This window comes from Lycium barbarum, chromosome 6 (assembly GCF_019175385.1).
Source record: "Lycium barbarum isolate Lr01 chromosome 6, ASM1917538v2, whole genome shotgun sequence".
Lineage (NCBI taxonomy): Eukaryota > Viridiplantae > Streptophyta > Magnoliopsida > Solanales > Solanaceae > Lycium > Lycium barbarum.
The window spans coordinates 98,016,546-98,040,774 of record NC_083342.1 but is presented as its reverse complement, the minus strand read 5'-3'; the positions used below and the strand labels follow the sequence as shown (position 1 = coordinate 98,040,774).

The 24,229-nt window shown below is 35.6% G+C and overlaps 3 protein-coding genes and 1 long non-coding RNA gene across 6 annotated transcripts; all 4 read left to right on the top strand.

Moving 5' to 3' along the window:
* The first annotated feature begins 1,251 nt into the window (after nucleotides 1-1,251).
* On the top strand, nucleotides 1,252-1,824 carry LOC132644242 (uncharacterized). The gene has a single exon (XM_060360822.1). The coding sequence runs from the start codon at nucleotides 1,252-1,254 to the stop codon at nucleotides 1,822-1,824; it is 573 nt and encodes a 190-aa protein (XP_060216805.1).
* An 11,638-nt stretch (nucleotides 1,825-13,462) lies between these two features.
* LOC132644241 (uncharacterized) lies at nucleotides 13,463-14,065 on the top strand. The gene has a single exon (XM_060360821.1). It carries the CDS (start codon nucleotides 13,463-13,465, stop codon nucleotides 14,063-14,065), a length of 603 nt encoding a protein of 200 aa, XP_060216804.1.
* A 4,231-nt stretch (nucleotides 14,066-18,296) lies between these two features.
* LOC132644240 (uncharacterized) lies at nucleotides 18,297-19,553 on the top strand. The gene has a single exon (XM_060360820.1). The coding sequence runs from the start codon at nucleotides 18,297-18,299 to the stop codon at nucleotides 19,551-19,553; it is 1,257 nt and encodes a 418-aa protein (XP_060216803.1).
* A 1,923-nt stretch (nucleotides 19,554-21,476) lies between these two features.
* On the top strand, nucleotides 21,477-24,229 carry LOC132599835 (uncharacterized). Of its 3 annotated transcripts, none has more exons than XR_009567039.1 (3): nucleotides 21,477-22,377; nucleotides 22,493-22,573; nucleotides 23,353-24,221. It is a non-coding gene; the product is annotated as an uncharacterized LOC132599835 (long non-coding RNA). The 3 variants fall into 3 exon arrangements; XR_009567038.1 differs by having other exon boundaries at nucleotides 21,478-22,377; nucleotides 22,488-22,573; nucleotides 23,353-24,220; XR_009567037.1 differs by lacking the exon at nucleotides 21,477-22,377 and having other exon boundaries at nucleotides 22,384-22,573; nucleotides 23,353-23,520; nucleotides 23,639-24,229.

Here is a 24,229-nt window from a genome sequence, read left to right as displayed (position 1 = left end):
AAAGTGTTTTGGCCATTAGATCCAGTTTTTGAATAGAATGGTCCTGCTATTTTTCCTAAATCTTTTATAAAATTTCTAGCATAATTGACTATTCCTAAAAAAAATTGTAATTCCTTAACATTGTCTAACTTATCTGACATTTCTAAAGCTTTTTTTAGCTATATATGAGGTTGTAACTTTATCTTACCTTCTCCTATTACTACTCCAAAACCAACTACTTATGCTTAGTTGTTCTAATTTTATTACCGCATTTCTTTGTAGTACTAATAATTCACTATTTGGATCTTCCCCTGTAATTAAAGTATATATTTTATTAGTAAAATTGTATGGATTTGCTCCCATGGATACTAAGTGTTGAAATTCCATTGGAAAATTTTCTTTATAAGCTTCCCATAATGCTTTGGCTGATTCTCCTAAAAAAGTTTCTAAATATTTATACATTGTTTCTGCGTCTGTATCACTATATGTTTTTATATAGTCTGCTACTACTATTCCTTTCCAAAAGATCTATTACTGAATTCCATCTTTGCGGATCATGTGCTGCTATATATATATATATATATATATATATATATATATATATATATATATATATATATATATATACATACGTATATGCTGTATTGCTGTTAGTCAGTAAATATATAAACTTTACTTATAAACTTATATAACATATGTAAATATACCTACAATATACTAATAAATACTATAATATATATATACTATACAAAAAACAAAAATAAAAAAAGATTTTGAACATGTTAAAACCGTACCGGTCCGGTTTCGATTTTTTAACTGGTAAATCGGAACCAATGGCCGATTCCAATTTTTAAATCGGAAACCGGCCGGTTTGTTAACCGGTTACCAGTCCGGTCCGGTTCGAACCGGTTAACAGGTATACAGAGCCCACAGCGTACTAGGCGTGTTTTCCACAGAGTTCACACTTAAACAAACATTTGGCTAACCCAGCCCTTGGAGTTTTAGGACGTGGGTCCCCCTAACAATTTCACCTGCACCTTCCTTTACAATTTCCCTCAAACCGCGTAAGTTTTTGAGTTCTCTCATTTCTCAACTTAGTGAGCTGTGCATTACAGTTTATATATATATAGCTTTCTGCTCTCCCCCTACAAGCCACATCCACTCCAAAAGCTCTTTTTCCTCATAAAGACCAACACAACCAGAAAGGGGGGAAAAATAGAAATTTTCCAAAAAATCGCATTTGCTTTCTACTCTTAAAACAGAGCTGCAACCATGCAAGAAAAGTCGAAAATGCAGAGGAAGAGATCGATTGTTGCTCGTAGAGCTTGGAATGTTCTCCGCCTAGCCTTGTTATGGGCTAGAAAAGGTGGCATTTTCAGGAACAGGCACCTTGTGGATCTCCGTTTGCTTCCTAAATATATTAAAAGCCTCCGTCATACCAATGATCACTACAGGGCACTACATTATGGAGAGCGTGAGTTTTCCTTTGATGACACTCCTATCATTCATGTGAAAATGCATCGCCCTGCTTCCTTGCGTTTCAAGATGCCAAATATTCCCTGCATCAAACCTCAAGTCGACTTTGACTTTGACTTTGGCAACTATAGTGATCGTGACCATGGTAATGATGAGGATGTTCCTAGAAAAAGTTTTTTGAAGGCTACAACTGATGATTATGATGATGAGTATGTAATCTGCGAGGTGTCTGAGGATGAGATCAGTGCTGATGGCGGCGATGAAGCAATTGATATGAAGGCTGAGCAGTTTATTGCAAAGTTCTATGAACAAATAAAGCTTCAAAGACAAACATCATATTTACAATACCATGAGACGCTCGCTAATTAAAGATACAAATTGACTGCCGGAGAGTTGCAGACGTCAAGTGTTAGTAGCTAGTAGTAGTACTTGTTTTTCTATATAGGAGGCATTGCGGGATTTTTGTACATAGAAGAGGTATTCCATTTTTCCACTGATAAAAGCAGGTCTCAAATACATTTCTTTTCGAAGTAACTCTGCATCAATATGTCCGACTGTTAAACAAACGTTGACGAGAATAAAAGAGAAGAATTTTGACCAAACATGACGCTCTTGTTTCAGCGGAAATTTATCAGAGCACTCTTTATTTCTGGTTTCAGTTGTAAAATCGTCCAATTTTTCTGCATTATGTATCCTAGCTCGATCAATTTCAAAAGACTAATGTTTCACCCTTTTGGGTCCAGAAGCAGAACATGGATTTACAACATTGTAATATATGTCCAAATTTTATTTCTTCCATGTTAGGTATTTTATGTTATATTATCAAGGAAGCAAGGCTTAACTTATAAAGTGGTGTAAAAAGTTGTCTAGTCCAATTAACATGGGATAAATTCAAACACTTGCACTTTCACTTTTTAAAAATATCTCTACTCAGTATCTGCCGATTGTTGGTTGTGGGACCTCCAATCATTTTAATGAGTCCAATATATATGGCTAAGTTAAAAGAATGAAATACAGTGCCCCCGTATAACACAGGCACATACCAGCGGGCAAGAAACAAGAAGAACCAGCTCAATCGGGTTCTGCATTCAAAGAACCTCACAAAACCACAATCAATTGCATACGTATTTTTAGAAACAGAGAAAACACACGAGAAATTAGAGAATGAATATCTCAATTTATTGATAAAAATATTAGAGAGCTCATCGCTATTATAGACAAGAAAAATAAGAAATAAAATAATTTATAATTAATGTAGATCCTAAATTAAGAATAATATTCAGAATTACTGTATGATATCTCTAAATATATCTTATCATCCCCTTCAAACTCAAGACGGTTAGAAGAAACCAGATTGAGTTTGACTACTAGAGCATTAAACGGGCCAGGAAGATGAGACTTGGTGAAAACCAAGAGCCATGTGGGTTGTGAAGTGATAATTGATCTCGATATATATGTTTTATATGCTTTTGAAGACATCGTATGAGCTAATGAATCTCTGGATATCATAATACAAAAAAAAAAACTGTGGCAGAATGCTAAAACCGAATAATGGAGGACACATAGGATTTTTAGATTGATTCGACCCAAACCAATAGGCTAGCCTATATGGAGTTGCTTTGACACCTAAGGGATTCTATTCCTTCACATCTTGATTTGTCTCGAGAACAAGCAAATAAGAGTCTTCCACTTTCCACAATTACTCTGAATAATGTATGGTTTTAGGCTTTTAGCCATGCTCAGCACGAACAATAACAACATACCCAGTGAAATCCCACAATGTGGGGTCTGGGGAGGGCAAAATGTACGCAGACCTTACCCCCATCTCAGAAGATAGAGAGGTTGTTTCCGGAAGACCCTCGGCTCAAGAGAAAACATGATGAGAAAAGGTCAGATAAGCAGAAACAGTTCAAAGCAATACGAAAATGAAACTAACGAAAGCAAAAAAGCCATGATAAAGCAGCATGAGAAAACAGAAACAGTAGCTACCACAGATAAATATGATAATTGTGGTACAAGGACCAACATATAGTTGCACGAATCAAAGAACAAGAAAATGAAGATCAAAACTGCGACTACTAGTACGACGGGATATATGGTACTACCTACTAGTCTTCTACCTTAATTTGAGTCCTCCATAGCCTCCTATCTAAGGTCATATCCTCGGTAAGCTGGAACTGCGCCATGTCCTGTCTAAGCACCTCTCCCCAATACTTCTTCGGCCTACCTCTACCTCTTCTGAAACCGTCCATAGCCAACCTTTCACACCTCCGCACTGGGCATCTGTGTCTCTATTCCTCACATGCCCAAACCATCTCAACCGCACTTCCCGCATCTTGTCTTCCACTGATGCCACTCCCACCTTATCTCGGATATCTTAATTCCTAATCCTATCTCGCCTGGTGTGCCCACACATCCATCGCAACATTCTCATTTCCGCAACTTTCATCTTCTGGACGCACTGCCCAGCACTCCGCCCCGTACAACAAAGTCGGTCTCACTATCACTTTGTAGAACTTGCCTTTAAGCTTTGGTGGCACCTTCTTATCACACAACACTCCTGAAGCGAGCCTCTATTTCATCCACCCTGCACCAATACGATGCGTGACATCATCATCAATATCCCTATCTCTTTGTACAATAGACCCAAGATACTTAAAACTTCCTTTCTTTTGGATGGCCTGGGTACCCAGCCTCACTTCCACGCTAGCCTCATATGTCTCGTCACTAAACTTGCACTCCATGTACTCTATCTTGGTCCGACTCAACTTGAACCCTTTAGACTTCAGAGTTTGTCTCCAAACCTCTAGCTTAGCATTCACTCCGTTGCGGGTCTCGTTAATCAGGAATATGTCATCCGCGAATAACATGCACCATGGCACCTCACCTTAAATTTGCCACGTCAAACCATCCATCACTAAGGCAAATAAAAAAGGGCTAAGAGTTGATCTCTAATGCAACCCCATCTCCACTGGGAAGTATTCCGAGTCTCCTCCCACTGTTCTAACCCTGGTCTTGGCTCCCTCATACATGTCCTTGATTACCCTAATGTATGCCACAGGTACACCTCTAACCTCCAAGCATCTCCATAAAAACTCTCTTGACACTTTATCGTAAGCCTTTTCTAGATCGATGAAAACCATATGTAAGTCTCTCTTCCTCTCCCTATACTGCTCCACCAGTCTCCTCACAAGATGAATGGCTTCTGTAGTCGAGCGCCCCGACATGAATCCAAAATGGTTCTATGAAATGGACACGCCTCTCCTCACCCTCATCTCCACCACCCTTTCCAACACTTTCATAGTGTGACTTAGTAGCTTGATACCTCTATAGTTGTTGCAACTTTGAATGTCGCCCTTGTTCTTGTACAAAGGAACCATCATACTCTACCTCCATTTCTCGGGCATCTTCGTCGTCTTAAAAATGACATTAAACAACCCAGTCAGCCACTCCAAACCTGCCCTGCCTTCACTCTTCCAAAACTCCCCAAGAATCTCGTCAGGCCCGGTTGTTCTTCCTCTACGCATCATACGAACAACTCCCTTTACCTCCTCTACTTTTATACTCCTACAATACCCAAAATCAGGACGCCTCTCAGAGTACTCCAAATCTCCCAACACAATGTCTCTGTCACCTTATTCGTTCAAGAGTTTATGGAAGTATGACTGCCATCTCCGTCTAATGAGAGCATCCTCCACCAATACTTTTCCATTCTCGTCCTTGACGCATTTTACTTGATCCAGATCCCCGTGCCTTCATCTCCCTTACCTTGGCTAGCCTGAACAACTTCTTATCCCCGTCTTTCTCCTCTAGTTCTGCATATAGGCGTTCAAAAGCTGCCGTTTTTGCAGCCGAAACTGCTAACTTCGCTTCCTTTCTCGCAATCTTATACCTTTCCTTATTCGTCCGCTTTTCCTCATCGTCTTTGCTATCTACCAAGTTCTCATACGCCACTTTCTTTGCTTCCACCTTCCCTTGGACTTCTCTATTCCACCACCAGTCCCCTCGGTGCCTACCATGTTGACCTCTCGAGATCCCTAGTACATCTTTAGCTGCTTCCCTAATATAGTTGGTCGTCCTCTGCCACATACTGCTCGCGTCCCCCCTACTCTCCCAAGCCCCCATATCCATCAACTTCTCCCCCATCTCCTGGGAACTAGACAAAGTCAGACTCCCCCACTTGATCCTCTACCGGTCATCCATGACCCTCTTATTTTTCTTCCTCTTAATCTCCACATCCATCACTAAGAGTTTATGTTGGGTCGTAAGGTTCTCACTCGGAATGACCTTCCAATCTTTACAAAGACCTTTATCATCCTTCCTAAGGAGTAAAAAGTCTATCTGCGTCGCAGCTGTCGAACTACGGAAGGTTATCAAGTGCTGCTCCCTCTTCAGAAAACTCGAGTGGCTACCACCAATCCAAAAGCTTTTGCAAAATCCAGGAGTGTGACCCCTCCCCCGTTTCTGTCCCCGAAGCCAAAACCACCATGCTCATTGTTATAGCCCCCCGAAGATGACCCAATATGTCCATTGAAATCTTCTCCAATGAATAACTTCTCGGTGATCGGTATACCTGCCACCACTTCATCCAAATCCTCCCAAAAATGCCTCTTCTCTTCCTCGTCCAAGCCTGCCTGTGGCGCGTAAGCACTAATAATGTTCAATGTAAACCCTTCCACGACCAACTTAATCGCCATCATCCGATCATTGACTCTCCTAACCTCTACCACCTGGTCCCTTAGCTCACTATCTACTAAAATGCCTACCCCATTCCTATACATCGACTTACCCGAGAACCATAACTTATACCCGTCCACATCCTTAGCTTTAGATCCTACCCATTTGGTCCCTTGGACACAAGCTATATTAATCCTCCTCTTCTTAAGAATCTTAACTAGCTCTATGGACTTCCCTGTCAAAGTCCCAATGTTCCAGGACCATACTCTTAATCTAGACGCTCCCTGAACCCACTTACCACCCCTAACCCTAGCCCCCGTCCCCGACCGAAAACATGACCCTGGTCTACCATCGCTCACTGAAGCCACTAAGGCAAAATAAGTTGCTCAAAAATTTATCTAAAACAAATTGGAATAAACACTGAAGCAAAAGTTAGCAAGAAACTATAGGCAAGTCGGGCCACTATGCCAAGAATGATAGCACTATAAGTGAGAGGAATAAAGGGAAAAATGCAAGTCAAGAGGCAAAGAGCAGCAGGCAAAAAAATTCAAGGCTAAAGGACAAAAATTTTATGGGCCACTGGAGGTACCAACTCCAGGTGAAAGAACCTGTTCACAGCAAAAAAATTACTGTTCACCGCCGAGATTACTGTTCACGCCGGAAAAATTGGATACCTGTGCTGAACCGACCGAAAACCTACTGGAGAGGGGTTTCCGGTTGCAGAAACAAAAAAAAAAGCAAAAAAAAAAAAAGCAAAGAGAAGAGAAGAGGGGAGGGGAGAGATCTGGCTGGAAACCTGCCGTCGGTGCTCGTCGGTTAAAGAGAGGGGGGAGAGAGAGGTACCTGGTCGGTAATGTCGTTAGGGGGCGAGAGAGGGGGTGGGGTGGAAGTTACCGTTGGGGAGAAAGGGTAAGAGATAGAGAGGAGAGAGAGAGATAGTACAAGTATGCAGTTGAAAATCAGACTGACCGAGTTCTGAGAATTATTTGAAACATTTACCACCGAAGAATGGTTTAGCATGCTAACCACGAATGTTTAAGATGTATTTACTCCCTAACTAGTAATGAAAAGATGATTTTTACTTGCTCACTAACAATGGAATGGATTTCTAACCTTTCTTTTACCGGATAAGATAGTTTTTATTTGTTCACCAACAACCAAGATTCTCACTAGAAAGATGATTTTTACTCGGTCGCGAACAACGAAATGTGCATAACATTATGGGCCCTAGCTCTGTACTATATTAGAAATATAGAAAACGAGAAATTCAAAAGAATGAATAAATCAATTCATTGACAAAAAATAAAAGAGAAAATTCATCGATTTTTATACAAGAAAAAAGAAATTGAACCAAACGTAATATTCTATGATGCCTAAACTAAGAAAAAAAATATTCACAATTAATGTAGAATATCTCTAATATATCATAACACTAATATATCATAACACATACGTATTCTCCCTTCAATAAAACAAAATAAAAAACCAACATCTTCTTCTTTTCCCAAAAAAAAGTATTTCTGTAAGTGTTTGTTAGCGGTATTTGTTTTATGTTGGTACTCAAACTTCTGAGTCCGCGATTTTTTAGTATGGAAAAAAAATATCAAACTAACACAAAAAAAAAAAAATTACATAAGTAGGTTTCACGCACAGTGAAAGGACCAAACTGTAACTTTTTGAGTTTGGCAAAAGTGGCTACTTTTTTTTTTTTTTAACCTATCAAAATCACGTTTTTTTTATACTTTGGGCAAAAATTAGTCATGTTTCAAAACCTCAAAATATCAATATTTTATATAGAACTTAATATCTTTTTTTTTTTGCGTACAATAATGTCGGCTCATTACATCAAGTATAATTAAACGTTTGGATCGTCATTTTAGGGGTTGTAAAGTGCCCCGACGTAAGTTTTGTTTGTTTGGAAACTTATCATCTTTAAGTTTAAGTGTCATATTTTATAGGGTTTTAATTTAAGTGTTTTATTATTTAGTCAAATCGAATGTACAAATAAAAATATTTTGATCTACCTTTAATTTTTTATATTATGTTGTTATTTTTCTTTTGTCTTTTTTGTTTTTGCTATGTCTTTTGTGTAATCCGCATTTTTTTAATGTAATGTGTATTTTGTATTGTTTGGAAACTTGTTATCTTTATGTTTAAATATTATATTTGAATGTACAAATATAAATATTTTATTTAATAATAATTCATCCAATACGAGAGGTTTATACTAATTCAAAAATAATTCATTCCATTAAATTACAATACTAATTCAAAGCAATACAATACTAAATTACAATAACAATACAATCTTTAAGTTCTAGAGGCTCTATTACTTCGAGACATGGTTGTACGACCACGACCTTGTTGCCCACACGAACGCTTGTCATGGCCATATTACTTACATGTAGAGCACTTACGAGAGTAAGTTCTTTCACTAACATCTATTTGATGGGTCTACGACTACGTGAGTTAATGCCCAATTTCCTGATGTAATCCTTGATAGCAACCATCGAAAACGTCTCGTTTGGCCAATAAGTTTCATTACCAAGTGGATGAAATGGACCGGAATATGCTCTAAGGTAACTGCGGACCTTGTATTCCCCTGCCACATAACTTGTTAACGTTTTTTTCATTCTCTCGAAGCACTTTACAGCATGAGAACACGGCATGTGGTACGTTTGCCACTTACCACAAGTACATGTTCTTGTTTCCTCATAAATGGTATGCACGTTTCGACCCTTACAGTTGTAATAACCCATCCTAACTTCATACACACGTTGGATGGGGTCATACTCGGTCATTTGGTGAAGCTCACATTTTTTTCTATAATGCTCTATCTTTTTGGAGGGCTTTGGCATCCATGTCCCGCCTTCAGCTAATATCGCTCTGGCCTGCCTTGTCCTAACCACAAATCACTCCACAACCTGCTTGAAAGTCATTCTCACCATTGCGGTGACAGGTAGTCCCCGAGCATATTTCAGCAAGCCATTGAAAGACTCTAAGATGTTTGTTGTGAGCATGCCCCATCTTTTGCCTCCATCAGCCTGAAGCGTCCATTTTTCAATTTCGAGCTTCATCAACCAAATGTATGCGGGTTCACTAACTGCCCTGATCAGATCCATTTTTGGAGCCCATTTTCTTTGTTGATACTCCATCGCAGCCTCCCACATCAATTTTTTTAGAGTGCCATTGTGAAACTTTGATTGCAAATTTGCTTTCAAGTGCCTTAAGTAATAGCGATGGTAAACAAGGGGAGGTTGACACCCCGACAAATTATCCATATTGTGTAATATGCCTTTATGACGATCAGACAGCATGCATATGCCCGTACGATCCTTAATAACATGAGTCTTCAAATGGGTCAAAAAGATCCCCCCATGTGTCGTTGCTCTCGTTAGCAGCAATTACGAAAGCAAGAGAGAATATTGACCCATTGGCATCCATTCCTACTGCAATTAGGAGCTTGATGTCGTACGCACCATATACATGCGTGCCATCTATGGATATCACTGGCCGGCAGTGAGCAAACCCATTAATGCATAGTTTGTGCATGTAACTGACTAGTGTTTCATAATTTAAAGTTGTTGGAAATTTAACATGGGCTTTTGGTTTGATATTGTAACGAACGAAGTAATTGTCCTCCACGATATCTCCATCCCAAAATAGTGAAACCCTAACAGTTGAAGCATTTTGAGACATTTTTTCTATGAACTTTGATTTTTTTTTCAGTGACTTGTAAGACTTAGACTTATGAAATTGATGAGTTTTTCACTCGTCCAACATTCATGTTAAATAGATTCCTGAAATTGTCATGTGTGGTGTGTTGTCAAATCAACACTTAAATTGCACATTAAAATGGTGCGTAATACAAGTCATATTAAAATGGTCAAATAATTTATGTGATGGCATCATTTTTGTCCCCAAAAGAATATGCATTTTCATATTTTACAATTAATTAATTTTGAATTTCTCACTTTGATCTTAATGAGATGACTTATAGTTGCACAAATGTCTATGGCTTGTTCAAAATCACAAGCTTTAAAAGAAATCATTCCTTAATTTCGTGCTCAGTTGAACTCTATCATCGGGGCCGCAAGCACAACAATAACTACGGATTCAGCAGAACCAATAATTTTGACTCAAACTTTATTTTGTGCTAAAAGTTCATATAACACGAATGAGTAATCCATCAAGAAATAGTATGCAAAAATAATTATGTTCCAGAACCTTAAACAAAAAATCTGACTCCAAACATTGCAGTGGGCAGGAAACAGGGCTAAGTGAGGGACTCCATATTACATACTAAGTTCCAAGAAGCTGACAAAACCCACAATCAACTGCATACACTCCCTCCAACAACCCAAAATCATTAATACCATCTTACTTCTTTAACTTCAGGGGGAATTTGTTGCTGAATTATACGTATTGGTTTCTTTTAATTAGGTTGTTATTTGTCATTGGTATTCCTACGTACTTCTGTGAAGACTTGAGTACCTCCACAGATTCGTTTTTTTAAATACTCTTTTTTGTTCAATCATTCATTCCTAGCCACTACAAAACAACAATGCCGGCATTTAATTAAATTGTAGGTGAACCAGCACAAAGAAAATATTGGCAAATTAATCGGCTTGTTTTCGTCGAATTGTCAAGCCAAATTAAGTACATACTAATAGTTGTGTTTTTCAAACAAAACATTAATGAAAGTACGTAATGTGTACTTGGAGGGGGAAACGTTGCCTCGACTTGCTTGCTGTTTAAGAACAAAAATCTAGTGTGAAAACAAAGTTTCACCATAACAAATGACCAAATTAAAGTTTGTCATTATCAACATCGGGATCCTAAGTTAATCATTGGTTTTGATTTTGCAACACCCATAATGACCTTGTTGACCTTTAATCTTTTGAATTTAAATTATATACTAACAATATAAAAATGTTGACTAAAGAAACTTCATTTAACTAACTAGCTAGGTATAAATAATATCTATCCTCCTGTTAAGTTGTCATACATACTTAATATATCAAATTACCTATAATTGATTCTAAAGTTATCTAACAACGTAAAAAGGGCCACAAATTAAGCCCCTTCCTTTTTTTTTTTCCTCTTTTTTTAAATCTATCGCATCTTGTATAACTCTTTTAAGAGTAATAATCAAATAATGTGTCACTTGGTGCTATTGCTGCTTAAGTCAAAAAATGCAACAGATTTGGGAGCCAAAAATATTTCAGCCAACAAATGCGAAAGCAGTAATGGGGCTACATACATGATTGGAGCAAAATGTATTCATAATTGATTACCTAACGTTAGACAAATTAAGATGTAGCTGGCAACAATTGGCGTTCATACTTTAATTTTCTTGAACATAACCTGAATCCCCATCTAAGAGACAGAGAAAAAGTTGTTGTGTCCTTCCTTACGTGTCGTAACAATATCTTCCTGATGAAAATATATAGGACATGTTATTTTTCATCTTGACCTATGTAAAAAGTTGATTTGAATTTTTTTTAGTTCTAGAGGAAGATTCACTTTCACACTGTTCAATATAACAACAGAAGTAATAAAGAGAAAAAGAACAGAGATCTTTCTAAATATTTATATTTATGCATGGGTATTTCTACCTCATGTATACTTAATAAGTAGAATAAGTAACACTATGATTATATATTCACTCCGTCCCAATTTATGTGGCACTTTTCGCTTTTTGAGAGTCAATTTGACTAAAATTTGAAGCTAAATTGGATTAGATTAACTCGATATTTTAACATTAAAATTTATATATTTGAAAACTACACGAAAAGTACTATAAATTGCAACTTTTCTCATATCAATTTGATGAAAATATACATATTAAAATGATGGTCAAAGTTCATATAGTTTGATAGCCCGTTTGGTCAAGCTTGTTCCCCCCCCCCCCCCCCCCCCCAAAAGTACTTATTTTTTCAATAAGTGCTTATTTGAAGAAAAAAAAAGAAGTGTTTGGCCAAACTTTTGGAAGAAAATAAGTGCTTGTGGGGAGTAGCAGAAACAGTTTTTCAGAAGCTAAAACAAAATAGCTTTTGCCCAAAAATATTTTTCAAAAAATACACTTAGAAACACTTTTTAAAAGGTTGGTCAAACACTAATTGCTACTTAAAAGTATCTTTTAAATTAATTATCCAAACATAAACTGTTTTTCGGCAAAAGTGTTTTTTAGAAAAATACTTTTTAAAATAAGCTGATTTTGAAAACTTGGTCAAACAAGCTATGAATCTCAGGAAGCAAATAGTGTCACATAAATTGGGACAGTGGGAGTAGTACTCATAATAGATGAGTAGCGGCAGCAATTAAATTGTTGATAAATTTATGGAAGTAGAAATACAGAATGAAGGATATGTACGTCAATTGAAAGTAGGAGAGACAATTTAGGGCTCGTGAGCGAGGTTGATTCCTTAGAAAATACTTATTCACATCCATACTACAGCAATTTATCGTGAGGCAACTAACTTTACCCACGTTTGAGGGTCGAAGATTAGCAAAGCATGAAAAGAAAGACGAAAGGCCAAGGAAGCAGCATCTTGTTCACTTTCTGAATACTTCTGGATAGTAGAAGTCACCAACCAGTTGAGAGTGACTCTCAAAGATATTCGTGTTACTTCGTCTGTACTGCTTTGCACACGAACGTGTGAGTTACATCGAATTTTTAGTAAATTATAGACCACCTTAAATCGATCAATATGAGATCATACATATATACTAATTAACCATAATTAAGTCATAGAATTTTTTTTACATTAAAGAAACTTCCTATGTATTTATTAGTTTCATGTAGTACTGTGTTAGTAGCAATTAACTAATATAGGAGTAGTAAGTTTTTTTTTTCTTTCGTTTTTCCTTGATTCCGCAGCGTATAAGGCGTGTGCCCCACTAGTTTGCACCGCCCACAGAACAACAAACACTTCCCAACTAACACTTAGCCTTCGGAGTTGGACTTGGTCAATTTGGGGTTTGTTTGGGTGCGGGCGGGGGGGGGGGGGGGGAGGTGGGGCCCCCTATCAATTCATCTCTTTTTTTTTAAATTTCTTATTTGACATGTTTCCCTCAAACCGCGTAACTTTGAGTTCACTCTCATTTCTCAAACTTCTTAGCTGTGCATTAGTGGTATATATAGCTTTATAGCTTCTGCCTCTCTCTCAACACAACCATTTCAAAAGCTCTTTACTCATAAAGATCACCTCGAACAAAAAGCATAAGAGATTTTCCAAAAAGTACACACAAGTTCTCTATAATTTGCCACTGTCATCTCAAACTATCGTTGCTAGCTATATTCTACTCTTAAAACAGAACTGCAACCATGCAAGAAAAGTCGAGAATGCAGAGCAAGAGATCAGTGGTTGCTCGTAGAGCTTGGAACGTTCTACGCTTAGCCTTGTTATGGGCTAGAAAAGGTGGCATTTTCAAGAGCAGGCGCCTTGTCGATCTCCGTTTGCTTCCTAAATATATTAAAAGCCTCCGTCATACCAATGATCACTATGGGGCACTACATTATGGGGAGCGTGAGTTTTCCTTTGATGAAACTCCTATTATTCACGTTAAAATGCATCGCCCTGCTTCCTTGCGTTTCAAAATGCCAAATATTCCATGCATCAAACCTCAAGTGGACTTTGACTTTGATTTTGATAACGATAATGATTATGACGATGAAACGTACCATCATAACAATGACGATGTTCCAAGGAGGAGTTTCTTGAAGGGTGCGGATGATGATTATGATGAAGAGGAGGATGAGTATGTAAGCTGCGAGGTGTCTGAGGATGAGATCATCAGTGTTGGTGCTGGTGGCGGCGATGAAGCAATTGATATGAAGGCTGAGCAGTTTATTGCAAAGTTCTATGAGCAAATAAAACTTGAAAGACAAATATCATATTTACAATACCATGCGACACTCGCTAATTAAAGATACAAATTGACTGCCGGAGAGTTGCAGACGTCAAGTGTTAGTAGCTAGTAGTAGTACTTGTTTTTCTATATAGGAGGCATTGCGGGATTTTTGTACATAGAAGAGGTATTCATTTTTCCACTGATAAAAGCAGGTCTCAAATACATTTCTTTTCGAAGTAACTCTGCATCAAATATGTCCAGACTGTTAAACAAACGTTGACGAGAATAAAAGAGAAGAATTTTGACCAAACATGACGCTATTGTTTCAGCGGAAATTTATCAGAGTACTCTTTAATACTGGTTTCAGTTGTAAAATCGTCTAATTTATCTGCATTATGTATCCTAGCTCGATCATATTCAAAAGACTAAATATCGCGACTTTTTTAGGACAAAAAAAAAAGGTTGAACCAAACTAACACAAAAATACATAAATAGGTTTCACGCACTAATTTAGTGCGTGATAGGAACAAACTGTAAAAATAAAAGTTTAGCCTTTCACGCATGATTTTCGTGTGAGAATGAGCCCAACAAAAATCGTCCGTGAATTAGTATATTTTTGTATATTGGTTCAAGTATACATGGATATGTAACCACATCTTCAATGTGATAGCAAGCTATGTAAGTGTCAAATGGTCCCTTTCCTTTACTTCTTCAAATCCAAGTCAACTTCAATATCCACCTAATTCACGAGCCTGCATTTCTTTCTAACCACATCAACCTCCAACTCTTATATTAATATATATTGTGGAGGCGAATTTAGGATTTAAGTTTGATGAGTTTAATTTTTAAAGTTCTTCATATTGAATTCATTATATATTTAAAATTATGGATTCATATTTATTACTATTTGTTATAATTTTAGTTAATTTTTACACATAAAATTACTCTCTATGTTAAGTATCGGGTTCAGATAAATTTGATATCTAGTATCCGCCTAGGCATATTTGTTTGGTACATCGCCTCGGCATATATACATATACAAGTTCAATACATATTTAATTATGTCGTCACGTAAGTATTATACCTAATGTTAAAGCGAGAGATTTACTTGTAATTGTTGTATTTATCATAATTAATGAAGATTAAAGATAATGATGACACGCGATTCAATCAAGTTAATTTTGAATGTTGATTGATGTATAAAAATAATTAAGAAACTTAAGCATGCACAGAGATGGTGATAAGATATAAATACGTTACCGCTGAATTCCAAGATTTCAACCCTGATCCTTAAATTAATAGCTTTATAAGCATTTTAATTCGTCGAAGCTACTGAACACAACAACTAAAATGATCCAAGTTGTGGTTAAGAAAAATTAACATGGACGATGTCGTCGTAAAAGTCTTTCGTGGAATGCTTATCATCATATATAGTAATCGAGAACAATAAAATATATAATAATTTCAACTCCCTCTGTCTCATTTTATGTGATGCATTTTTTCTGGACATAAAATTTAAAAAAGAAAGAAAGGGGAATTTTTAAAATTTATACTCTAAAACAAGTCATACATATTTGTGTAGTTATAAATAATCTCATTAAAGATAAAATAAAAAGTTTAAAATTAAATTGTTTGTAGATATAGAAATTATCGTTCTTTTTGCTATATACCATAAAATATATTATTTGTAGCTTGTTATCACATTGAAGATGTGGTTACATATCCATGTAGACTTGAACCAATATACAAATATACTAATTCACGCACGACTTTTGTCGGGCTCATTCACGCACGAATTTCGTGCGTGAAAGGCCAAACTCTTATTTTTACAGTTTGGTCCTTTCACGCACTAAATTAGTGCATGAAACCTACTTATGTTTTTTTTTTTTTTTTGTTAGTTTGGTTCAACTTTTTTTTTTTTTTTATCCTATAAAAATCGCGGATTCTAAATATTTCACCCTTTTGGGTCCAGAAGCAGAACATGGATTTACAACATTGTAGTATATGTCCAAATTTTATTTTTTCCATGTTAGGAATTTATGTTATATTATCAAGGAAGCAAGGCTTAACTCATAAAGTGGTGTAAAAAGTTGTCTAGTCCAATTAACCTGGGATAAATTCAAACACTGGCACTTTCACCTTTTAAAAATATCTCAACTCAGTATCTGCCAATTGTTGGTTGTGGGACCTCCAATCATGAGAGCGCTTTTAGATGAGTCCCATATATATGGCTAAAGCTAAAAGAATGAAATATATATAGTGCCCCAATATAATACAGGCATATACCAGCAGCAGGGCGAATCTACATTAACGGGTGTGGGTTTCGTAAATTTTATTTTTATATTGTAAATTTTGAAGAGTATAATTATTTACAGTGGGGAATTCATAACTAAAATGATGGATGATTACACGGTAAAGGGCAGACTGCTAGAGGGGATTTCTCCCAGCTGATGCGGGATCGAGTCCCACTGGGCGCTCTCATTGTTTTAAATAAAAAACTGCTTTCTTTTGCTTCTAAAAGCAGCAGTCACGTTTCTTTTCTGAATCAGCAGGCAGCAGCGACCAAAACAGAGACCCAGCATAACATGTCACCTTCTTTTTCTTCTTTTATTGTTTTTAAAAAAAAACATTATAAAGTCAACTAAAAAGAATCAACCAATAAATTATTACTTTACCCAAATCCCAATATCTCAAATTAAATTTGAAACCAAACAAATGAGAAACAAGAAAAGCTAGGGTTAAAAATAGCTTCTCTTCTATTGTTCTACAAAGTATCAAAAAAATCCTAAATCCTCATCTCTCATTTTGTTTCTATCCCAAAGCTCAAGAGTCAAGGCTCAATCTCATTCTCATCTCCTATTCTCCATGCCATTGCATTCTCCTCCTGCATAGTAAGCTTATTTTCTCTTTTCTATGTAAAGTATTTTTCTTCTTTTACTATTGTTGTGTAGATTGTGACATTCTATGATTGTGATTGTTGTGTAGATTGTGAGTTTGTGACATTGTCATCAATATTGCAATTGCTTTCTATTTCACATATCATAGTAAATATTGTGCATATTGTGATAAGGTTGCAAAGCTCATATTTGGTCCTAGAATGTAATTTGTTTTAAATTAAAATTTTGTATTTAAATAGGTCGAAATTATGAAGTGAGAGATATGATCACAAATTTTTTCAAGCCCCAAACCACTTCAGATTCTCCTCCACTAAGCTCTCGACAAAGTCCAGTTATTCACAACGTCGATGATGCCAATCCTTCTCGACCATCAGGTAAAGACAAGATGTTGGCTTTGGGTCCTCTTGAATCTGATCCTACTAAAAGAAAACAAATTTCATCTCATTCTCCTAATCTACGTGATAGAGTGAGGAGATATTACATTAACAAGGGTCCATGTAAACCTGATGATCATTTTGTTTTTCCAGTAACATATTTTGGTGGAAAACCACGTTCTTGTCATTCTGATTGGTTTGGCACTTCATATTCTGGATGGTTATAATACAACATTGACAAAGATGCAGCTTTTTGCTTATGTTGTTACTTGTTTAAAAATGAGACGGGAGGATATGGAAAACAAGTAGGCGATCCTTTCACAGTGGATGATTTCAGAAGTTGGAATAAGGGTTTAGAAAGACTTAATAAACATGTGGGTGAAGTGAATAGTGTTCATTATCGGTGTTTCAAGATGATGTTAGATTTAGATAATCAAGCACAATCTATTCTAACTTGTTTTGACAAGGAAAATGAGGAAACTAAAGGAAAATATCGGGTTCGCTTGAATGCTTCGATTGATGTTGCAAGGTTTCTTTTAAAAGAAGGAATGCCTTTTCGAGGTCATGATGAGAGTAAAACTTCTTCAAGAAGAGGAAACTTTTTAGATCTCTTAAAGTGGTATGCGGATAAGAATGAAGATGTGAAACAAGTTGTGTTAGAAAATGCTCCACAAAATGACATCATGATTTGTCCAAGTATCCAAAAAGACATTGTGAGTTCTTGTGCAAAAGAAACAGTGAAAGCAATTGTTGAAGACTTGAATGAGGATTACTTTGGGATATTAGTTGATGAGTCTAAGGATGTCTCTCATAAAGAACAAATGACTCTTATTTTACGGTACGTCAACAAAGAGGGTAAACTAATGGAGCGATTCCTTTGTGTTGTTCATGTTAAAGATACATCTGCAAGATCGTTGAAAGACGCAATATATTCTTTACTTTTACAACATAATTTGAGTTCATCTCAAATTTGGGACAAGGTTATGATGGAGCTAGTAACATGCATGGAGAAATCAATGGTCTTAAAACTTTGACTATGAAAGATTCTCCTTCGGCATATTGCACACATTGCTTTGCTCATCAATTGCAATTGACTATTGTAGCTGTTACAAAGAAGCATCATGAGGTAGATCAATTTTTTGATATTCTTGCTAATGTTTTGAATGTTGCTGGGGGTTCTTTTAAGCGTAGGGAGATGCTTAGAGACGATCAAGCAGAAAAATTAAAGGAACTACTAGTGCTTGGTGAAGTTCATACAGGAAGTCGATTGAATCAAGAACTTGGGCTTCAAAGGGCAGTGGATACACGTTGGAACTCTCATTTTAAGACAGTGCGTAACTTTATTAGTTTATTCTCTTCAATTATTCATGTACTTGGAGTTCTTGCTAAGGAGGGTTCAAATTATCAAGAGAGACCACTAGCAAAAAGTTTAGTAGATGACATAAGATCTTATGAGTTTGTGTATACATTGCATTTGATGTTGAAAGTGTTGGCAACACATGATTTGAATATGGCCTTGCAAAGAAAAGATCAAGCTATCGTAAGTGCGATGAACCTTGTTGGTTTCACAAAGAGACAATTGCAATCTGTGAGAGAGTCTAAATGGGATTCTTTGGTAAAAGACGTCTCTTCATTTTGTGTCAAGCATGATATTGTGATCCCCGAAATAGATAAAAATTATGCTCTTGGAAAATCAAAGCATAAGAGCTCAAGTGTTAAATATTCTCATCATTTGCGTGTAAAAGTTTTTAATGCTATTATTGATTTGCAACTTGCAGAGCTTAACAATCGTTTTGATGAAGTGAATACCGATCTACTTCTTGGTATAGCTAGTTTGAGTCCGGATAATTCTTTTGCAAATTATGATAAAGAGAGGATTATGAAACTTGCTACACATTATCGGGATGAGTTTGGTGTTTCCATGCTTGAGGATCTTAGTTTTGAGCTTGACAACTATATTGACTACGTACGAGAAGTGAACAATGCTTTCTCTAACTTGAAAAGACATGGAGATCTTTCAGAGACATTGGTTAAAACAAATTTGCACAAGACTTGGAGACTTGTTTATTTGCTTGTAAAGTTGAGCTTAATATTACCTGTCGCTACTGTAACGGTGGAAAGAGCTTTTTCTTCGATGAAGTATATTAAAAATGACTTGCGTAGCAGAATTGGTGATGAATTTTTGAATGATTGCTTACTTTGTTATATAGAGAATAAAGTATTTGAAAGTGTACCTAATGAAGCAATCATTAATTGTTTTCAAAAGATGGCAGTTCGTCGAGTACAATTGTAATGATAATGTGGTTCGCTACTTTTCATTTATATGAAGAATTTCAATACTTATTTTTTGTCTGATTATTATCGCATGTTAATTTTATTTTTTTGGGAACCCACAACCTTAAAATCCAAAATCCGCCTCTGACCAGCGGGCAGGAAACTAGAAGAACCGGCTCAATCGGGTGCTACATTCAAAGAACCTCACAAAACCACAAGCAATTGCATATGTATTTTTCGAAACATAGAAAACACACGAGAAATTAGCAAATGAATATCTCTATTTATTGATAAAAATATTAGAGAGCTCATCGGTATTTATAGACAAGAAAAATAAGAAATAAAATAAAATAAAATAATTTATAATTAATGTAGATCCTAAATTAAGAATAATATTCAGGATTACCATAGGATATCTCTAATATATATCTTATCATCCCCTTCAAACTCAAGGCGGTTAGAAGAAACCAGATTGAGTTTGACTACTAGAGCATTGAACCGGCTAGGAAGATGAGACTTGGTGAAAACCAAGAGTCATGTGTGTTGTGAAGTGATAATTAATCTCGATATATATGTTTTATACGCTTTTGAAGACATAAACTCAAGGCGGTTAGAAGAAACCAGATTGAGTTTGACTACTAGAGCATTGAACCGGCTAGGAAGCTGAGACTTGGTGAAAACCAAGAGTCATGTGTGTTGTGAAGTGATAATTAATCTCGATATATATGTTTTATACTCTTTTGAAGACATCATATGAGCTAATGAATAGCACTCTGGATATCACAATAAATAAAAAAACTGTGACAGAATGCTAAAACCGAATAGCGGAGGACACATAGGATATTTAGATTGATTCGACCAAAACCAATAGGTAGCCTATATGGAGTTGCTTTAACTCCCCGGGGATTATATTCTTTCACTTCTTGATTTGTCTCGAGAACAAGCAAATAAGAGGTTTCCACATTCCACAATTACTCCGAACAATGTATGGTTTTAGGCTTTTAGCCATACTCAGCACGAACGTTTACAGAAATTATTTGAAACATTTACCACCGATGTATGAATTAGCATGCTAACCACGAATGTTTAAGATGTATTTACTCCCTAACCAATAACGAAAATATGATTTTTACTTGCTCGCTAACAATGGAAAGGATGTCTAACCTTTGTTTTACCGGAAAAGATAGTTTTTATTTGTTCACCGACAACTAAGATTCTCACTAGAAAGATGATTTTTACTCGGCCGCGAACAACGAAATGTGCATAACATTAGGGGTCCTAGCTCTTTACTATATTAGAAATATAGAAAACGAGAAATTCAAAAGAATCAATAAACCAATTCATTGACAAAAAATAAAAGAGAAAATTCATCGATTGTTATACAAGAAAACAAATTGAACCTAACGTAATATTCTATGATTCCTAAACTAAGAAAAAAATATCCACAATTAATGTAGAATATCTCTAAGTATATCATAACACATACGTATTTTCCCTTCAATAAAACAAAATAAAAAACCAACATCTTCTTCTTTTCCTTAAAAAAAGTACTGTAAGTGTTTGTTAGCAGTATTTGTTTTATGTTGGTACTCGAACTTCTAGGAAGCTTCATTTGACCCTTAGAATAACTTTTAATTAACACCTTTCGTTTTCTGATCAATCAATCGCCGCAAGCTTCCTATTAATCATGCTACAAGACAAGAATGCCAACATATAGTTCATGAATCAGATAGAAAAACTAAGCAGCTTGTTCTCTAATATATTTTCAAAAGAAAATTAAACACATTGTTGGGTCTTTCAAACACAAGAATAAATTTAGTAGTAACGGTACTTTGCTTCTTGTTTTAAGAACAAAAAGTCTGGTGAAAGCAAAGGTTTCAACAAAATCAAACCTAACAAATTGAATGCTAGTCACATCAATCCTCGGTTCCTAAGTTAATCATTGGCTTTGATCTGCGATGCCCAAAATGACCTCTCTAAGCTAAGTGGTTGTATGATGACGCTCTTTTTACTGCTCGTTTTTACTAATCTATCTATAAATAATAGGAGAGGCAAAAACATGTAAGAATGACAAGTGTCGTCACCGTAAAATAAGAATTTAAAATACAAAATAAAAATAAATAAAAAACTGCAACAGTTGAAGAAAAACTTCAACAAGCAAATTACTATTACTCAACAAATAAAAAAGAAAACTGCAATAGATAGAAAACAATTAAAACCGCTCATTCAGGAAAAAAATTAATACTTCCTCCTATTTGTTTGCAGCCGTAATAGTTTACCACGATCTCATTTATTCCAATCTTTTTCCATGTTTGAACTCCTTTTTTTTAGGGAGTAAAAGTTTTGAATTTTCTAAATGCATATCCTGAATCTGCAATAACTAAAAGAGTCAGCCATTAAATAAACAGTTTTCATGAGTAAACTAGAACAGTTTCCAGGACTACCGCATATTTTCAGGAAGAAAAAAAATGTTGCTCTTCACGTCTTCAATTTCATTGGTACGACAACTAGAGAATGAATCAACAATCAACAAAGGAGAAGTATTCAAACTCAACATCAATCTTATACACGTCTAAATTTCTCTGTATTTGAATATCGATGCCACACCTTGAACGGAATCAATACGTTTTCCGGCCATTACTCTTACTTCACAAGATATGGGTTAAAAATTTCATATTTCAAGCGAGATTTCATGTTTTCATTTCAGATTCTACTGATCGATTCCGCAATTTTAGGTTCTCAAGAAAAGGCGAAGCAATTTTTGCTCTGTTTCGCAAATCCAAACCAGAAAGTTGTGTGTGTGTGTGTGTGTGTGTTTTTAAAGAATCTACAACTAATATCAGGTTCCTTCTTCCACTATTATTTTGTATAAATAAATGTAATTAGTTGATATCTGAGATTCAAACAACGTCAATATTACATCGTAATTTTACAAAGTCCTGTTTGTATTCAGTACAGTTGGACTTGCTTAGAAGAACGCTATGCAGTACAGAAAACTCGGAGATTGATCTTCATATCAGGGAAATTACTGTTGGAACTGTAAGTACTTTTTTTCCACCCTTTTAAGTAGATTTTACAAGTTTTCAATCCTTTTTTCCCGACCCCATTTAGTCATTTGCATATTTATGAGAAAAACCCAACTTGAGTCTCTATATATCTACACACACGAACACAACACCATATATTTCATATCAATAGAAGCCGTGAAAACTCATAAGTGTCTGTTTTCAATCTATAAAGTCTATTGAGGTTAGTATATTTGCTGCCTTATTTTAGCATATACTCCCTCTCTCACTTCTTTTTTCTTTTTCTTTTATTGCTAAATGGAACTCCGGCTCCGGTAACCCCCCTTTTATGTGAGTACTTTTCACTCCCAAAGATTTAAATTGTATGAACTTTGACCAATAATTAAATATATATTTTTTTCACCAAATTGATATATGAGAAGTTGCAACTTATCGTACTGTAGTACTTTTCATGTAGTTTTCAAATATATAAATTTTAATCTTAAAATATTGAGTTAATCTAAGCTAATTTAGTTTCAAAGTTTAATCAAATTAACTCTCGAAAAACGAAAAATATCACATAAATTGAGATGAAGGGAGTATTAGTTTACTTTAATAAAAAGTCAATTGAGGTTATTATTTTTCAAAATCAATCTTTAAGCTTCTATGACAATAAAGAAAGGTATTTCCTTTTATCACACAATTTTTTATTATTTTTTTAAAAAAAAAAACTATTTGTATCTACTTGCAATTTTTTATGCATGTCGGCTTACTTCTTATATTTACTTACTGAGTGTCTTTTTACATAAGCAGATTCAAATGCAGCGGACTATATAATGAATGATATATTAGTATATGTATATACTTTAACGAAGATGAGCCTAAGTTCCGAAGAGAAACAGAGCAAAGAGAAGCATGGAGGGGATTTTTTTGCCTTACGACAATGCTCCCAATCATCGACATCATCTAAACTCGAGAGAGGTATATCTAAGTCCAATTCTTCTGTAAAATATGACTGTAGGTTTGGGATGCATAGATGCTTATTTATTTTCTTGCTAATTGCATATGATTATCTTATCATGTTTTTCCCACCTCTCAGAAGAATTGAGAAATCTGGCACACAGGATGGGCTAGCATGCAGCTTTGTTTCAAAATATATCATCCTTTTAATTTACCAGTCTTATGATCTTGATTTTTACCAGAGAAAATGCTTATGGAATTCCAATAAGCTCATTGCTTGTAGGTTGTGCGGTTCTCCTTCATGATTATGCAAAGGTTGGTTCTTGGCGTATTAGCCACTCATGCACAGAGAATTGGATAGTCCAAGACAATGCATAAATAGCATCTGCATAAAGAAGTACTTATAGTTGTGCATCAGTATTTAAGTACTCATACATACTTTGTGCTCTTCGTATAAAAAAGATTTCCATTTCCATTTCAAGAATATCTTAGTGCCTTTTGAAGGACATTTTATTATTATACCTATGAAATATTTCAAAGATTGTGCAGAGTATTGACATAAAAACTACAAAGGCGGTCTTAAACTATACTTTACTTAGAGAAAATGGATCTTAAGAATGTAAATATTCTTTCATTGTGTGCAAAAAATATATCTAGAGTATTTTTTGGTTCGAGAAGATAGCCAGCTAAGTCAAACTGATTTTATATTTTAAAAATGAGGAAATGTGTA

Excerpts from the sequence above, each read along its gene's own strand:
- LOC132644240 (XM_060360820.1), top strand. The coding sequence starts at position 18,297 with ATGAAAGATTCTCCTTCGGCATATTGCACACATTGCTTTGCTCATCAA.
- LOC132644241 (XM_060360821.1), top strand. The coding sequence starts at position 13,463 with ATGCAAGAAAAGTCGAGAATGCAGAGCAAGAGATCAGTGGTTGCTCGT.
- LOC132644242 (XM_060360822.1), top strand. The coding sequence starts at position 1,252 with ATGCAAGAAAAGTCGAAAATGCAGAGGAAGAGATCGATTGTTGCTCGT.